Source organism: Brugia malayi (assembly GCF_000002995.4).
Source record: "Brugia malayi strain FR3 genome assembly, contig: Bm_v4_Chr4_scaffold_001, whole genome shotgun sequence".
NCBI classification, from domain to species: domain Eukaryota; kingdom Metazoa; phylum Nematoda; class Chromadorea; order Rhabditida; family Onchocercidae; genus Brugia; species Brugia malayi.
The window spans coordinates 11,804,057-11,823,927 of NW_025062478.1; the positions used below are offsets into that span (position 1 = coordinate 11,804,057).

General features: G+C 24.0%; 2 protein-coding genes across 2 annotated transcripts; one reads left to right on the plus strand and one right to left on the minus strand.

Moving 5' to 3' along the window:
• Nucleotides 1-148: 148 nt before the first annotated feature.
• Bm230 (Uncharacterized protein) lies at nt 149-10,971 on the plus strand (the record flags this gene model as incomplete). The annotated part of the gene is made up of 6 exons (XM_043082490.1): nt 149-531; nt 1,012-1,125; nt 4,768-4,901; nt 9,236-9,382; nt 10,405-10,568; nt 10,918-10,971. The coding sequence occupies 6 exons, from the start codon at nt 149-151 to the stop codon at nt 10,969-10,971; spliced, it is 996 nt and encodes a 331-aa protein (XP_042938424.1).
• Nucleotides 10,972-12,622: 1,651 nt separating this feature from the next.
• On the minus strand, nt 12,623-17,873 carry Bm8763 (ankyrin repeat and sequence_ontologyCS box protein 3, putative; the record flags this gene model as incomplete). The annotated part of the gene is made up of 13 exons (XM_043082491.1): nt 12,623-12,781; nt 13,096-13,257; nt 13,519-13,627; nt 13,942-14,054; nt 14,203-14,349; nt 14,550-14,630; nt 14,877-15,050; nt 15,251-15,333; nt 15,566-15,698; nt 15,915-16,085; nt 16,337-16,452; nt 16,901-17,129; nt 17,865-17,873. 13 exons carry the CDS (start codon nt 17,871-17,873, stop codon nt 12,623-12,625), a joined length of 1,686 nt encoding a protein of 561 aa, XP_042938425.1.
• Between the last annotated feature and the right edge of the window lie 1,998 nt (nt 17,874-19,871).

A 19,871-nucleotide genomic window follows, 5' to 3' on the forward strand; every position in this document is an offset into this window, starting at 1 on the left:
AAAAAAGAGAAAAGGAAATTGTATTTTTAATTACTATTATTTACTGATAAAGCTATTATTGCTATTCTGAGAAATCAAATTGATGTTTGAATTTTTATTTCCTAACAAAATTAACATTATCATTCATTTCTTGATGATAATCAACAATATGAATATTATCACTTCATCACCATCCTTATCACTATCACCATTAATCCTATCTTCACTCGTTTCCTCACCATTATCACTTTCACTGCCATTATCATCATCATCATCCTTATCATCATCATCATTGACGTCAACATCATCACCATCATCATCCCAGTCAATAAATCATCAAACAATAACGAATCAGTGCGGAAAACGACATATAATATTGGATTATAAGCATCCGGAATACGTAATCAGTTTTCCGGCTGCATCAACCTCTGATAATACGGATTATAAGCATTCAAAAGGAAGCAATTTAGTATCAGAGGAAAAGCAAAACGAACAATTTCAACTTCCTTATCCATTGCATTTGTATATTAACAATGATATTTCAATGTCTCAGTAAGTTAAACATTTTCTTTGTTACTTTTTGTTTTTCAAACCTTTTAAAATATAAATTATTTAATTTTAGTAATTAATTAGTTTAATATGAATTAGATAAATTAATTTCACATTTTTTTTTTGTTTTTTAAACAAAAAAAAAAAAAAAAACATTTACTGCGTGTTTATATTATCAAATATTAATTAATTAATTAATTAATTTTTCTTTTTTCTTTTTGTTAAAAAAATTGTGAAAATGTAATGTTAGCTAAAGAATATCAATGAATGATTAATAAGGTTAATTAATAGATTTTAATTTCTGATAGAAAACAACTAATAAATAATAAATAATATAATTATAAGGTATTTTTCAATTGATAATTAATACTTTTCATTTTTTAAACAATACTAATTACTTATTTATGAATTTAACAATTCCTTCTCTAATTTTTGTGTAAAAAGTTTGAAATTATTGTAAATTAAAATTTTTTTCTTCCTTAGTTGTCAATGGCTTATTACAACTGATTCATATCATAGTATTGGAGCAGAAATTGAAGTTGACAATGAAAGTAACTATTTTTTGAATATTACAAACGAGAATGGTCTTCGAAAAAAGTAATTCTTTCGTTCTATTTTCTTTTTTAATGAAAAAGAAAATATAATATAAAATTTGAAAAATAAAAAATTTTAATTTGTAAATTATATATTTGCATTTAAGCAATAAGAATTATTGTTAATCATTATAAAAATATCAAAAATTATACAAATTTTTATTGTATATAAATCAAATAGTTAAATAAATAAATAAATAATCAATATATATATTCTTGTCATTTTTATTAATTCTATTTTTAGTTTATTTGTTTTTTTTTTTTTTTCTATTTTCTAGAATTTTCAAAAAAAAAAATCTTTTTTTTTTTAACTATAATATTTTTTGAATAATTTCAATATTTCACTTAGCTTTCCATTTTTTTTTTTTTTTCTTCAAGTCATAATTATGTCAATAACAAACGAATGGTAATTAGTGTAATTCCTATTTTTAATTAAATTTTATGTTGATTAGTTGATGCAGCGTCGAAATTACGAGTGGAAAATTTTAATTTAAAAAAGCTACAAAATCATTAATTAAAATAATGGCTAATTTTAATTGAATAAAGAGTAAAAAAAAAAAAAAAAAGAAAAAAACACGACAATGATAAGTAAGTCATCGATAACATTTCATTTATTTTATTTTAATTCAAATATTTGAAATTTAATTCATTTCTATTTCCATTTTTGATTAAAAATATAACACATTCATTCAATTTCTCGAAATAATTTATTCATTTTGTTTTGTTTTGTTTTGTTTTTGTTTTTTTTTTTTTTCCTCTGTCAACAATGTAATTATAGCATTTTTTTTTTTTTTTTTCATTTATTTAATAATTTCATGCATAAATTCATATCAATTATTATCTTAAATTAATTCAAAAATTATGGTTGTTTACGTCACGTCAGACGTCACGTGTCAGACGTGTTAGAGGAAAGATTTCTTACGTTCTGTTAGAAGATTTAATGATAAAAACTGATAAAACTATCAACTACTTATCATATTTATATAAAAATTACGATGAGAATTTTGTAAATGATTTTTTTTTCAATAAATTCACATACTTATGTGAAATTAAAAATAAATTAATGACAAAAAAGGATGAGGCAAAACAAAAATTAGTGCGTATTATTAATATAAATTACTCGGTTTCACGTCAGCGCAATCACGTTTACGTGAAACTATAAAGAAGAAACAAATAAATTGGAGGAGAAAAGACTAAAATAAGTTAACTAAAATAAAATATTCATATGAAATTATGAAAATAATAGAGAAAAAATTGAAAAAAAAAAAAAAAAAACCAAAATATTAAAATAACAAAGAAAAAAGTTTATTCGAAATATTATAAAATAAAATTTTATAGTATAATAAATTGAAAAAAAATTTATCCAAATAAGTTAAATATGTTTATTTAATAATATATATATGCTGTTAATTAATTTAATTAAGGAAAAAAAAATGTGAAAATAAATTTCTTTCTATTATATTTAACAATTAAAATGATAAAATTATGCGTGAAATTATTTAATCCGAAAATAATTCGAAATTTAGTGAAAAGAATGAAAATTTTTGTAAATTATTTACGTTGATAACTTAGTAATGTTAAATTGTAAATATGATTAAAGATCACACATAGTTCAGAATTGATCGGTTGATTGATTGATTGATTGATTGATCGATTGCTTAATTGATTGGTTTCATATTTAATTAAGTGATGATAATAATTTAAATCAGTAATAAAAATAAGAAAAGAAATTAGCAATTAAATTAAAAATCGAATTCTTTCCAATAATCGTTTTTTCTAATATCGATTTATTATTAAATTTATTATTTAATTAAAAAATTATGAAAGTTAAGATGAAATGCTTGCCTATTTCAATCATTATTACTCAACAAATATTTATGAAATGATTACTCATATTACATTCATTAATATAATTTCATATTTATTTATCATTTCTTATGCTCAGTCATTAATTACAATATTTATTTATTTTTTTATGAATTATATAAAATGATTAATTCGCTAATTTCGAATTTTAATTTTAGTTTGAACATATTTTTATTTTTCTTTTTCTTTTTTTTTTTTTTTTTAGTAAAAAAAAAAGTAGTAATGATTATTGTGTAATTAATTTTTATGTCATAATTTTCTTTTTTCAGTTAATAAAACTATTTTTAAATTAAAATTTAATTTCTGAAAAAGAACATACTATTTGTTTGTGGTATGTGTTATTTTTTTTTTTGAAATGTTTAAATATTTGTCTAACCTTTATTAACAATTTACTTCCTGAATGCCATCTGGCTTATTCATATTGTACTCATAGATCGCAAAAGAATTTTAAATTATAATTTACTTTTTAAATTTATAGTTTAGAAAATTTTTTGCAAAAATCAATTTTTTTTAAAAAAAAAAAAAAAAATGTATTCATTCAATGCAAACATTTCTAATAAAATATATTATTTCTTTTAGTTTCTTTTTTCTTTTTTTCTCTCTTTTAAAGAAAATAAAAACATTTTTCAAAATGCCAAAAATAAAAAAAAAAAAAACACAAAAAAAGCAAAAATTTCACATTTATGTTTGAACTAAATTTTTGTTCGTTTTATTTTTCTTTAAAACGAAAGCAAAAATTTTTTTTTTTAAATTCCATTAATAATTGAAAATAATTATCTAAGAAAATAATTTTTCATTAAATTTGAAGATTTAACGAAGAAAAAAATTTATGCATTTTTGTTTTACTTTCTCATAATTGCTGCTAAAAAAAAAAAAAGAAAAAAAAAAATTAACTATTTTTTTTTTTATGAAACAGATGTGTAATTTATTTGAATTTCTTTTTCTATGCACCTAAAAAAAAAAAAAAAAAATTCATTAATTAATTTTTAAATGATTAATGATTTTTTAAAAACTTTCTTAGGTGAAGTTTAATTTTCTAAATACAAATTTAACAATTTTTTTTTATTAGATTTATCACAAATTTTTCAAATAAAATGAGAGAAAAGTATGGAAAAATGTTGGGAAAATAATTTGTCACTGTTAATTATTATTATTAATATTATTATCATTTATTATTTTATTATTATTACTATTATTATTATTATTATTATTATTATTATTATTATTATTATTATTATTATTATTATTATTATTGCTATTATTACCAAAAAAATATTTGTCATATTCAAGAGGTAAAATTAATTATTTTATTTGTAATTCCTTTTAATTTTTAACAGCTAATATTTCATGAGCAAAAATTAATGTTAAATATTTCATAAGCATGTAAAGTATCTCAATTAAATATTTATAATTAAAAATTACCAAAAAAAAAAAAAAAAAAAAAAATTTCCAGACTAAATTGAAATTAATGAAATGTAATACTTCATAGCATTTTAATTTATATTTGATAATTTTAATCGACTAAAACAGTTTAACTGAAAGTATCAGAAATAAATAGTTTTAATATTAATTCGAAAATAAATAAATTTTTTAAATTAGAAAATTAGAGTAAAATAAAAAAAAGTATGATAATAAATTAAGAGAAAATCAAATTGTTTTAAGAATAAAATTAAATGTTTGCCATTTTTAATTTATTTATATATTTTATTAGCTATAATTTGTTTTTTTTTTCTCGAATTAAATTTAGCAAAATTTATGAATTTGAAATAATTAATTACAGTTGTACGGCCAAATTATGTACCATTAAAAGTGATACCTCAGCTATATTAGTGCAATTTCGTACCACAAACACTGATAATATTCAATCAATCAGTCGTTTCTCGGCCAAATTTGTCATCTTACCCTTGTCATCTGGTAAGTTATATTTTTTTCTTCTCTTTTATTCCCTCTCTCCCTCTCTCCCTCTCTCTCTCTCTCTCTCTCTCTCTCTCTTTCTCTCACCCTTTCTTTCCAATCCTAAAAATTTCAATTTTTGTTTTCAATTGTCATTCAATTTTTTTTTCCCCCCCCCCCCCCCCCATCGCATAAGTATTAACAATTTCGCACTTTTCGTTTTTCTTTTGAAATATTTTCGCAAAAAATTGCGAATTTAAAAATTAGAAATTATAAATTAAATTAATAAAAAAAAATTTCATCGGCTAAATTAGTAAATTATTTAATTTATCTTATAAATAGCAAAATTGAAAGAGAAAAAAAAAATAAATAAATGAATATATTATCAATTAATGAATTGATAAAATTTAGAAAAGTGTTAATAAATAAAAAAACTTTCTATTAACTTTTAAAAATTTTTTGTTAATGATTTTTTTTTTATTTTAAAATTAAATTACAAAGTATTTGATAAATCTTTATTTTTTCTCTTCCATGTTCATTTTTTTATATACTTAATAATAGTTAAATTTAAAATTTTCAATTTTATAATGCAAATTACACAGATATGTTTGATACATTTTAAATAAAGAAATATAAAATTAATTATTTATTATTATTAATTCCATTTTTTTTTTTTTTGAAACTTATTTTCTCTGTATTTTATGATTAAAATCATTTTTTAATACAGATTTATCACTGAAAATTTATAATTTTAGAATTTTTGATTAAAGGAAGATAGCTCATATCACACAATTAAAAAAAAAAAATAAATAAATAAACAAATTTAAATAATAAATTTGAATTTATTACTTCATTTATCATTCCAGCATGGCAATATTCATTTCATTTTATTTTACTTTTTTAATTCGTTCTTTTTTTTTTTTTTTGTTATTGTTAATTTTAAAATGTAAAATAGAATAATTTGCTTATTGTTTCAACTGTGATACAACTATGAGAAGAAAGAAGTACAAATTTGAAACTTTATGTTTAAAAAAAAAAAAAAAAAAACTTAAATTTATAATCTTAAAAAGAGAAAAAAAATTTTGTGTCTGGAAAATTTTGCAATAATTATAAAATGCTACTTATTTCTACACAAATATTACTCAATTTAGTAAAAGAAATTAATAAATTTGATTAAAAAAAAAATAATTGAATTAAATGTTCGTCTATTGTTCGTCATGTAATTAAACTTTTTTCCTTGATATTTTCAAAATTTAATTTAAATTCTCGTTTAATTTAACCTAACTTTTCCAATGTCTACTAATGTTGCCAAATAGATTATTTCCATTTCTTTCAATTCACAAATATTAATTAAAATTAATTAAAAAAGTTACCCAAAATATTTTGTCAGATTATTGATTGATTGATTAATTGATTAATTGGCTGTTCATCCTTCGGGTAAAATCGATAGCATTATTAATAAAATGTATGATCATAAAATAAAACTTTCTTAAAAGAAAAAAAAAAAATGAAAAAATCTTTATTTGAAATTAAAATATATTCTTTATGGATAATAAATGAATGTTATTTTTATGAGAGACGAAAAAGTTAAAATTATTTTTGATTTAACTGTTTTCTTTAAAAAAAAAAAAAAAAATATATATTGAATAATCTTTTTTTTTTTTAATTGAACTTTTTTTTTTTTTATAAATATGATAAATAAATTATAGATTTAATAATATATTTATATAGGTTATGATAATATTAGCTCTTCTTATATAATGGATGCAACGAATTGATTAAATTTAATTAGTAAATTTAATTGGTGGCTTAATTGTTGACATTGTTGACATTATAAATTCTTTTTTTCTTGATGCTAATAGTAGTAGCAGTTAAAGATTAGAATAATAAAAATAAAAATGTTTGTTATTTTGATTTTAGGAGTGGAAGAAATATCTGAAATTTTGTTATTGCAGTTGCTAATTAGAAAAAAAAAAAAAAAAAAATTCGAAATTTGTTAGTTTAATGCTAATTAGCAGCAAAAATAAAAGCAAACAAATTGAAAAGTGATATTTAGCAGATAATTTTTTGTTTATTCTAATGTCAATCGATTATAATACGAAAATTTCATCGCTTTTTAAAATATAAATTTTTCGATAGATTATATATTTGAAAAAAAAAAAAAATAGTAATTTAATAATTAAATTAATACATTATTATTATTATTATTTTTTTTTTTGTTGTTGTTTTACTGAGAACATTCATTTCATTAAATTTTTTCAAATGAAAATTTATTTATCCATTTTAATTGTTTGCTGTATAAATTTTTTAAATGTAAATGTTTAGCTTTGCAAATGAATAAAAAATGTTTTAATTTTATATTTGTGTATGAAAAATTTTTATTTAAAAATTATAGCAAAAGAAAATTTTATTTCAAAAAAATCTTTTTTTTTGTTTTGTTTTGTTTTCATTTGTAAAATAATATCCATTTTTCTTTTCTCCTCTCTTTTTCTTGTTTTTGATAGATTTTTTTTTTTTTAATGACAAAATTTAATAAATATTTCAATATTTTTTTTTATTAATATCATTAATTTTTCTTTTTTTTTCTTTTTCAAAATAGATTTTAATTTTTTTTATATTTAAATATTAAATTTTAACTTTTTTTTTTACAATTAAAATGACATTAATAATACTATTTGAGTCATTTATATTAAATATGATATAATATAATAAATGAATGATAGAAATAAAATGTACACTTATTCCGGAATGTAATGAGAGAAAACCGGAAAGTGTACAAAGTGGAAAAATGCGAAAGAAAGCCAATAACTGAGAATAGGAATAGATGTTAACACAATTAATTAATTAATGAGTGTGTATGTGTGTATGTATGTATGTGTGTATATATATATATATATATATGTGTGTGTGTGTGTGTGTGTATGTATGTATGTATGTATGTATGTATGTATGTATGTATGTATGTATGTATGTATGTATGTGTGTGTAATCGTCCAAATAGTAGGAGGAAACAAATGAACAATTCTTACTTAAGAATCAATAGGACGGTATTTGATTTCTTTCATTACCATTTACAGTTAAAGATAATAAAATACAAAACACACCTGTACACATACACATACACACACCTGTACACATACACATACACATGCACACACATACACACACATACATACACATTCATATACAATTATGTAAACATAAGTATGACTAATTGCGCCTCGTTATCAAATGTCTTTCTCTCTTATATTCTTTCAAATTTTATTGCTACAATTTTTCATCATAAATTCTAGCAGTAATTTTGTAATTTTCTTTTTTTTTTTTTTTTTTTTTTTTAACTATTCAAACAAAAATTTTAAGCATTAATAATCAAAATGTAATTTATATTTTTATCTAATAAAATTTTTAATTATTATTTCGAAAAAAAAAAAAAAAAAAGGAAATTAATTTTTTATTAATTTTGGAAAAATTTTTTTTTATTCTTTTCAAAAATTTTAAAAATTCTAAGAAAATTTATTTCATTATTTGATGAAAAGAATAAAAAACTGGGATCTTTTTTTTTTTGTTGTTGTTTTTACTTTTTATTTTTGAATTATTTTAATTCATAAAAGTTGGATAATATAGAATTATTAGTATATTAGGTTAAATATACTATATTGAATATATTAGTATTATTAAGTAAAAAAACTTGAATGCTTTCAAATCTTTGATTAATAAAATTCCCCTATAATTATTCTTTGTTTTTTTCACATTTTTCCACGATAGAAATGAAAAATTAAATGGAAAAAATTTTCCTTAGTATTATTTACGTCGTTTTCATATTTTTTCCTTTTTATATTCTTTTATATATATATATTTGTTTTTTTTTTTTTTTATTTATAAATTTCCAATGATTTATTATAGGATTTAAGGGTATATTAACAATATAAAATAAAATTTTTTAAATTTTATATTTTTCACAAAAAAAAAAAAAAATTAAACTCAAATTATGAAAATTTGACCAATTATAACTTTATGCCATAAAGCAAATTATTATATTAATAGCATTTCTGCTTATTACTTATTATATAGTATTATTGCTTAATAGTAAAAGATGATTAATTGAAGTGTTAAAGAGTAAAAGAAAAATCAGAAGAAGAAATTATTAATGTTAAAATAAATTACAGTGATAATTTTAGATGACCTTTAACAGTGGACGTTATCAAATGACAGTTTGCATTATATGCTATATTAAAGTTTAGATAAATACTACTTAATGATCAAAATCAGAGACAAAAAATTTTAGTATGACTGTTCCATTATTTGAATTAATTAATTTGCATCAATCCTTATCATTTATCAGTATTTTTTTACAGATCAGAGTGGAGCTGCGATAGTTGCTTTTTGGGTACTTTTGATAACGCTTATTGCCGTACTGATCGCTTTTGCTGTGATTATCTATTTGTATTGCATGAAGAAGAAATTGTTATTTTCTCATTTTCTAACAATTCTGAGGAGTAAAGGTTAGTTAATTAGTCTAACTGATAAATTATATCAGCTATCAGTAGATGTATTTCAACAAAATGCTTAAATTATTTAGGCTAATTCAGCATATTCATAAAATTTTCATCATTTTTTAATAGTTTAAATTGTGATGACATATTGCTTTCTTTATTTTTAACATTTCCATTCATTAGCATAATCAAATAATTTTTCAAAATTTAAAAGTATGAAAAAAAAAAATTAGATACGATTAAATTAATGTTTCATATATTATTAATATTATCAGTATACATTATTATCATTGCAATAAAGTGAACGATTTATCAATTGTTACAAATTAATATTCTAATGCTTTATTATTCGGAACTGTGATTTAAAATTTTGAAGTGTTAGAATGGAGGTTCTTTTTTTTTCTTAAATAATGAAGGAGATGAAATTAGATAGATAACATACGGGGGGAAAAAAAAAAGGAAGATGAAGATAAAACTGATAAGAAAAGTTATTATCATCTATACAAATTCATTTCCTGCAAGATTACTACTGATAATTACAGAACAAGTACTTATCAGTGGTACCATTTCTTTTTCTAAAGCATATCTGAAAATTTTATTGCTTATATAGTTTATTTAACATCTTTTAATCCAATGAATTAAGCATTTGCTCAATATTTCATATCTCTAATCCTAATTAATCTTAATTACAATTATATTTAACATTTACTGTTACTTAACTCAAAATTTTTAAACCATCAATTAAGCAATGATTCTGATTCATACCGATCCTAATTAAGAGAATGATAATTAGTATGATAACATTTCATTTGTTTGTTATCATCTCCGATTATTGTTATTATTTCATTTATAAAAATGAGAAAATAAAACGAGAATTGGAATTATATCTAATTTTTAGCATATAAGATTATGATAATTAATTAGTTTTAATTAAAAAAAAAATTGATTTAATTTTTTATCTTAGATCGTAACAATTTTAATTGACTTCAATTATATTATTGTCAAGAATATTAATTATTACATATAAATAGGTCGTAAAAATGGACGAGAATCAAAGGAAAGGAAGATTACTTTACCAAATGGTACCTTAATAACCTTGGCTTATAGGCCAGGACAACATGGTTGCAATGTTACTTCAGCGCAATCGCAATTTAATTCATTTGAGCGTATGCCAACAATTGTGGAAGAAACTGAAGTCTGTTTTTAATTATTTATCTTAAATTATATTTCATTTTGAATATTTAGCTATTTGTATAAGTCATAATGCAAATATTAATTTATCCAAATTTTGTTAATAAAAAATTATAAATTCAAATTGATAATTGAAATTACAAATTATGAATTATTTTACTGATTATTGGTTCTTATCAATTGAATAATAATTATTTTGAAAAAAAAAAAAAAAATAATTCATCAAAATACTATTAGAATATGGATGAATTAGTGAACAAAAAAAGATAAAAATAGAAAAGAGATTAGTCGGAATGATCAAATAAAAAAACAAACAAAGAAAAAAACCAGAAAAATTCGGAGAAATTTTATAGAATGATATCGAATTACAAATATCAAATCGCGAATTAAATGATCCATATAGATAAATATTTTTGGGCGCTAATTTGGGCGCTAATTGCAACATATTGCACTTCATATCTTTATACATAAATGATCACAAATACTTGTATCTTTAATGCATCTTTTTTGTTTTTCATTTGATGAGACGAATAAATAAATGAAAAAATTCATGAAACACTTAATTTTTGTAATAAATACTTAGCACAAAAATTTCTATCTAATTTTTCAAAATTTTCATTCATAAATACTTCTAGACACTCTAACTCTCAACAATCATCGACTGATCGATTCAATAATTCCGATATCAAATTAGATCTCATTTCACCAAAAATAACGCCTATCTTCATCCACTATACCCATCATTAATCATTACTAAATAATAACAAGGATAATAACGATAATAATAATAGTAATAAAAAGTAATTACATTAATATTAATGATGATAATAACAGTGATAGTAACATTAATATTAACAATGATAAAAATAACAATAATGATAATGAATAATTAATCAGTCAATGTAGGTTCTTGTGAAAAATTGAAATGATATTATCTAGGAATGTTGTTACTTAATTGTAGCAAACTGTAAATGTTAAACCAAAGACCAAGAAATATGAACTTTGAAATTCCATATTTCGAGATTGTTTGCTGTTTTTTAAAGAAATTTATAAGCACTCAATTTTGTAATATACAATATTGTTGATATATAATGAATAATATTACTGAGACATTTTCAAAAAAAAAAAGAAAAAAAAAAATTTAAAAATGCCGAGAATGTTTTTTCAATATTTCCTTATCAGACATTAGACGTCACACAGTTAATTCCGCTTGCAAAAACTCATTTGGTAAATGAAATCGTTTAAATTCAATGAAATCCGCTTTCAGAAAAAAAGAAAGAACTGATTTTCAAAACTTAAATGTTTTGCTTTGGATCGGTCTAATTTTTGCTCTCAGAAATAAATGATCCCGTATCAGTGTAAAATGGCTTTTATCAGCTGCAATATTTATTTCAAATTCATAAATTTTCTTTGCTATATAAATTGTGTCTCATTTGTGTGAAATCATCCCAGTTGTTATTTTGGCAAACAATAACTTAACCTTTACTAATTTCTTAATAAAAAATTGATTTCCAAAAACATGAGCAATCCAATATGTCCTCTTTAAAAGATGCGTCTTAATATCAAATTGCTTTTTAAAACTTCAAAATTACGATTTGTGTAATTTTTGCATAACAAATTTCAGAAAACAAACAAACAATTGCACATACACGTAAATAAAAAAAAAAAAGTAACTGAAGATAGAAAAAAAAATATGATTTGAGAAAATATAATAAGACTACCAAGACTATCGGAGTTTTTTACGTGGCGTTCTCGATGTTACCCAAATCACAAGTTATAAGACATTCATGTTTAAAAACTCCAAAAACTGCGGAATGTCCTATTACCACAGATATCGTTTAACGATATAATACGTACAACTAATATTAGAAATGTAGAAAACACAACGGAATTTGATACGAAAGATCCAAACTGATTATCATTATATTATATTGAGAAATTCAATAGAATTACACATAATTCAGTAAAGCAATAAAAAAAAGGTAGTATAAAATTGCAGAGAACAAAAAACGAAAAGAATAAAAGCTGGCAATTTTCACTAAATGATTTCGAAATAAGCTAACTCGGACGTAATTCTTCTGGAATAGGATGAAAAATCATATAATCTCTCAAAGATTTCGGAATAGGAAGGTCATCCAAAAACCGACCATGTAAGAGCTTTGATGTTCGAAAACACTTTCGCACAGCAAGACGGCATAAATGTAAAAGTTTTGGAATCTGCAATATACAAAATTTAAACATATGGAATATTGTCGTTCATTTTTTCGAAAAAAAAAAAAAATACTATAAAATAAGGTCTAATTGTATCGTAGATTACGAGAAAACATTTTTGTTTTCTCTCGTAAAACTTCTGCAGAAAGAATTCCTCAGAATAATACAATACTATCATATGATCTTACTCATAGTAATAAGAATTACACTTCATTTTGTCATCCCTAGTAGTAATAAGAATTATTTCAAATCATGATGTCAAACTTCGATTTATATCTAATCAGTGATAATTTTAGTAAAGAAAACAACATATGCATTACTTTAGGTTGAGCACCGATAACTTCTGCTACTTCATTACAGCAACTTGGAATACCAGATGAAAAAAGTACCAGCAGTTTCATCAATTTATCAACATCGGTAACATATGTCGTCTGCATAACATCATACATAAGTGAGTAGCCATTGTTGCATTTGCACCAATTCTAAAATAGAAAGTGCTGAAACAATAATTTAATCGTCACTAATCATTAATTAAATCGAATGAAAAAACAAAATAGTTTCATTTCTAAATATAATAGTTTTTCTGTTCACATCAGTTCAACAGAGCTAACCATAGCCAGTCAAATTTAATAAAGGACAGATATGCAGTTATGCAATATTGTAAAATAAATGATAGGAAAGAAATCGCAAACCGAAGGTCAAACCTATAAATATAAATAATGTCTTAATGATTACTTGTTTACCTTCAAGGCTGGATCTAAACCACAGCTCAAAAGTAAAAGCAACTGACGCCGATTACAAGTGCCCAAGGCACTAACCAATGCATCCGGTACGTCACATGTCCGCTTAACACTGGAAAATCCACAAAATTTATAGAAATCAAAAAAAAACAAATTTTCCACTTCTTTTGAATCATCACATTATGTTCATTCAGATTTTTTTTTTTTAAGGAAAGGGCAGAACTGGTAAGATGAAAAGCAAACAAAAGTACAGAAACCTTTACCGAACTTTCGAATTTCTAAAATTTCCAGGTGTGCTATTTTTTGTTAAATTATAAATTATATTTGCAGAAACTCAATATATTACATTTTCTTGACATCTCATAACTTCAGTATTCATAATAATAATAACCTAGATACTTCTCTACTTAAAACTACATACATTACCTCATAGCATTGATGTCAACGTCGTTTTCCAAAAATTTGTATAGGATGGCGGGATCGATGCGATTTCGAAATGCAAATAAAAATGGTGAGAAGCAATTCTTTACATAAGTCATCTAAATAAAAACATTGAGTTCTAGGCTGAATGTTGAGGTATTCATTAAAAATTCTAAATCAAAATAAACATGAGAAATTAAGAGTTCAGGGAAAAGGACAGCATTTAAAACGCTTTGTATTCTTAGAACAAGTAATAAAAAAGTACACCTTTGCGCCAGCTTTAAGAAGTCTTTCAACAACTAAAGTATATCCTTTCCGAACGGCTTCACGTAACGGTGTATGATATCGACGTGAAAATAATGGCCGTAGATATGGAATGATCATGCCAACCGGTTCACATGAACACATAGGGACCTGAAAAAAGTAGCGAGAATACTGATTTTATAAAGTGCTTTTTTAATTTCTTTGTTTAACATTTTCCTTAAAAATAGCTTTTCAATGTTGCATTATCACGACTGTATCAATTATAATCTTCAGGTTAAGGACAAATACTGCGCTAAATAATTAAATGGGTATGGTGGTATATCTAAAGTAAATCAATGATAAATTTAAACCTCAGTTGAAAAACCAGCATCGAGTAACAAACAAATACATTCGTATGATCCACTATAGGCAGCTGCTGATACTGGATCAATCTGGAAGTTATTTGCTTACCAATGAAATAAATGGATTCTGCTAAACATCAAAAGAATGCAAATGACGATGTATCATAATGCTACCCTATTTTCATTTCCATTGAGAAATGATTGAAAGAAAGCATTTTAAACTAAAAAAGACGATAATATGACTCAAGCAAGTTACTTCTCTTGTCTTTCCATCTGATATAGAAGATTTCTTTAAAAAAAAAAAGCAAATCAAGAAAATGGAAAACCTAAACCAACTTCTGTTTCCTTCAATATTTCCTTATTAACATGAGGTATAAGTAGTTCCACACACTTAGGATGATTGTTTAGGGCTGCGGCAGCAATTGCATGTATTCGACTGCCATCATCACCCCAAATGGGATGCAGGGTTATGTTACAGTCTGCCCCGTGATTTATTAGTAAGAGAAGAATCTGCAAGAAATTTGTTAAAATCCCGATTGTAATTAGAGTACTCTGTAGATTATATAGATCTTAAATTCTTAACTTCATAATTATACTACTTATATTGTCTTGTGACACTTCAAAGTGAAGTAAATCAAGCTTTTCTTGACATTGCAATGAATCCCTGAAATGTTTCAAAAGTCCATCCTTCTACTGTTTGAAAAACTTACATCTTCAAACCCAGCATCAGCAGCAGCCATAACACAAGTCAATCCATTTTCCACTGATATATTAGCCAATTCGGCTGCCCTATCTAAATTAAAATCAAGTATTTCACTTAGCCATGTTCAAGAAATAAGTAACGAAGAAAAGAAACAAAAAGAACAAATTAAATTAAATTTAAAATCAAAGAACAAAAAAATTAAATGTCAAATATCATTAATAATTGAAAAGATAACCACAAAAGAAATAAAGAACCGAATCAATTTAAAATTTTCGAAAACAAAAAAAAAAAAAAATTTATAACATTTGAAAAGCAACCATACCTCTAGCTACTTTCAAAAGTAATCTTACACCAGGGAAAAAATTCTCCTGCACAGCAACCATCAGTGCTGTATGCCTTTTCACATCAACAGCAAAAATATCTGCTCCTAGACTGATTAGTCGTTGCATGATAACCTAAAAAATGAAACAAAATTTCTTTAGCACTATGATTACAACTGTTAGTCCATTTCTCTCTTGCATCCTAATCGCACCGATACTGTTTTTGTTCTCATTTTTTATTTGATGCATCCAAGGGAATTAAAGAAATTCTACCCTAGTCTTCCGCTATATCTCTGTACAGCAAGAAATGCACAAATTCACTCCATTCATTTTGATAAGAAAAAAGTGTACCAAATCTTTGGTATCTGCGGACTCATGCAATGCCGACCATCCGTCATACCATACGTCCAGTGGATTGGCACCCCTGTCAATTAATAATAAAGCTAAAGCAGTATTTTTAGATTTAATAGCTTGAATCAATGGGGTCATTTCATCCAGAGTTCGACTATTCGGATTTGCTCCCTGTAAAAAGACGAATTTGAATGTTTTCGTAAATAAAAGAGACAACAAATTCCAGATTTTATCTTTGATGAAGAAGAAATGAAAGAGTAAACTTACACATACTAATTTCAAAGTACCTGATTCATTAAATTTCCAATAAGCTGGAACCGATTTTTTTGAAGAAAACCTTATTTTGAAAGTAGCTACAGCTCTTACATTATTATGAGCAATTCATTTTATATATATTACACATTAAAAGAGAAAAAACATACGTTATCAAGAAGATAACGTGCTACTTCCAGAGCTTCGTCATGCCTCGATGACATGCGACAAACCAGCATAAGCGGTGTAACAGAATCATGAGCTTGAGCATTTAAATTACAGCGTCCTTGAAAGAAACAACAAATAAAAAAAAAAATAAGTAAATAAAATTAGTAGAATTTAAATTGAGTTCAGAATGATATGCACAGCAGCACAGCAGCATAAATAGTTAATCCGTTTATAACATTACATCACATCTTAAAGATGAAATAGGCAAGAGCAAATAAAATTATCGACTGAATTTTTTGAGATGAAATAATTGCTCTAATAAACAACAACACCTCTAATCTATTGCTTCAACAAGTTATTACCATGTTTTGCATATTTGGATGAATTAACTGAATACACAGTAGAAACCCTGGACATCCTTCCAGAGCAAAAAGAATCAATAGGATAATGGTTCAAGCTATCTTTTTTTTTTACACAAATGAGAATACAGCGAAATGTTCGCATTAATAAGAGATAGAAAACCACTTTATTTACTTCAACAAATCTAGGCAAAAAATGGATCTTACCACTCTCAACAAGCACTTTACAGCAATCCAAATGCAATCCATAAGCAGCTTCATGAATCGGCCACCAAGAACGATCATCCGGAAATGCTCCATAACCAGCATGTAGTAACTGCTGTGTCAACTCGACATTGCCCAAACGACAGGCAACTCCAACGGTTACATTGCTTTCTACTACAATCGATTCCTCTTCAAATTCCGGAATACTGCTACTAGTCCAATCTGATCTTGCCTAAAAAATCATAATTATGTGAAACATATTGCACTGATACATGATTTAAACAAATGATAATCAGGAAATTATTTACTAATAAGAAAAAGTGACTTTTATTATAGGAATAGTTAATGTAACATAAAGCATACCAATAATTTCTATTTTCCTACATGCTTCTAAACATAAAACACGCTGTTATTACATACTATTACACATCGTCTACATAATGCACCATTTATCGTAAATAGTAGCATCGCTGTTTGTTCTGTTTCAAAAAATTAATGAAAATTAAGCAAGAAAAATGAGTCGTCGACAAATTTGCTATTGAATTATAAGTTCACAGAACGCAAAATATGTAATGCAATTGTTGCTACTCGTAATTTTTCTTTTCTTTTTTTCATTATGAAATAAGAACCAGTCATACGAAAGTTTTAATAAGGTACTAGAATAAGCAGTGTTCACGTAAAGAACGAAAAACAACGCAGAATTTTCCTCAAACCGTAAACTGCATTCACGCATTTATGCATCATGTGCTACGTTTAGTAAACATACTGCTCGCAATCCATGTAAATTAATTGAGTAAGCTACTGAAGTATATATCCTACTGAAGTTTCATTACTGCGTAGAGTAACATTTGCTTACCTAAAGAGAAAAGTGTGTATATAGAATATTATAAAAATTAAATGCTACTAAACTTAAATAAGTCCAAGAAAGACTGAAAATAAAAAAGATACCCAAACAAAAATATCTTACCCGTTTCATAAGTGATCATATTACAAATCCGCCAATTAAATAAATTATTCCTGTAAATTCAATATTCATGTAAAATTCATAAATAAGAAAATATCACGACTAATATCCCACCACGTTAAAAAACAAGCAAATTCTCAACTAAATCCGGTCATTTCTTCCGGATTAGTATCTCGATGATCAATTTCGCAATTCCTATCTTCGTCTATCGTATCCACATAACTATGCTATTTTACTACCGAGCATTTCCATTCCGAATCATCTGGTGGGCCGCATTAACCTCTCCTTTACACGGCCCACCGAATAATTGGAAATCTCATTGTTCATTAAAATAGTATTGTAATTCAGAATTGTAAGGTATTTTCAATGCATAAGCGATGGAATTTGCATTTGCTTTTCTTATTTTCTCCATGAATTCTCGGGCAATTGCATCAAACATTCTCATATTAACTTATCATAATTCTTGAATTTCATACTTGCATATCCCATTATTCTTTAATCTTTTCATGTTTATTAAATTTCATAGTATTTTATGGTTGCTGCGCAAAAATTTTTTTAAATCGATTCCTTTTTTTTATTTTACTTTTTCAAAAATAACATCAATAGTTGGAAATTTTTGTTGCAGATTTTGCAGTTATTTACGCTAAAATTTTCTCAAAAATTTGTCAGGTCATTTTTGATTACTATACATTGATTTAAAAAGAAGTTCAAAATTTATGACGTTCTTTTCTTAGAAGAAAACTGAAAAATTATTATTGCTATGCTTTACTGCTTTCGGTATTTTCCGTAAAAAAAAAAAAAAAAAAAAAAAAAAGGAATTTGGAGGACAGTAATGAAAATAACATTCAAAGGAAAGTTTCCAGTGACGATAATCATTTTCGATAGTATATGATTAGTGAAAAAAGAAAAATTAGTTACTTTTTCTCATTTCGCCGTTAGAGAAATAATTTAAACTTCTCACAATATCCGATTTATATGATTCTAAATGGATTGAAAACAGACGATTGGTTGAAATGATTGAAGTTTTGATTAAACAACTTCATGAGCCATAAGTATTAATCCCTTACAAATCACAAATAGTAATTCACTTTTCAGTTTTTCTTTCTTTCTTTATTCTATTTGATTTTTTTAAAAGATATTTCCAAGTTTAGTATTTCTCCTTATCCTGATTTAGTGATGATATTCTGATATTAATCAAAGAATTGAGGGGTATATGTTACAGTGCTGCATATTTCTTAACAACGGAATATCAGATATTATTATAACACAATAAGTGTAAATTGACGTCGATTAGCAGATTTGAAATGAACGACACAGCAAGTATGGTAAATGAGCAAATTGAAGAAATAAGATTTAATTCTATCTCATCAATTTTGATAAAATATGATTGATTGCAAATTTATGAGTTATAAAAAAAAAAAAAAAAAAAGAAGAATTGTTCTTTTACTTTACTAAATAATTCGAGTGATAATTTTCAAAATTTCCCAGAATATTTATTAGTAATCAGATAAATTAACAAAATTTCGAACAATTTACCAGGCAAATATGCAAGCCACTAAAGCAAAATTTTGATATATTTAATCGTTAATTGTTCGCATGAAAGTTATGCAGATATTAATTAAACGTAAAACATGGAAGTTACTGATAATTTTAAATGAATAATTAGATAGATTGTAAAGATTTAAATCTATTTCATATAAAGAGAGAGAGAGAGAGAGATATACTTACTTTCTGATCACATAAGCTATCACATAGTTTGGAAAATTTTCTTTTATTTTGCAATCAAAAAAAAAGAGAAATATACATATATATTTTTTTAATTTAAAAAAAAAAAAAGAATTTTGTTTTTTTTTTTTTTTTGTTAAACACAAACTTCAAAGCATTTTTTTCCTACGATTGAAAATAGATAAATTTTGCAAATAATCAATTAAAAGCAATACAAAATTATGAGATTTACAAAAATACTAAATACATTTGTAATAAGCATGTAGCAAAACGTTAAGAATACGT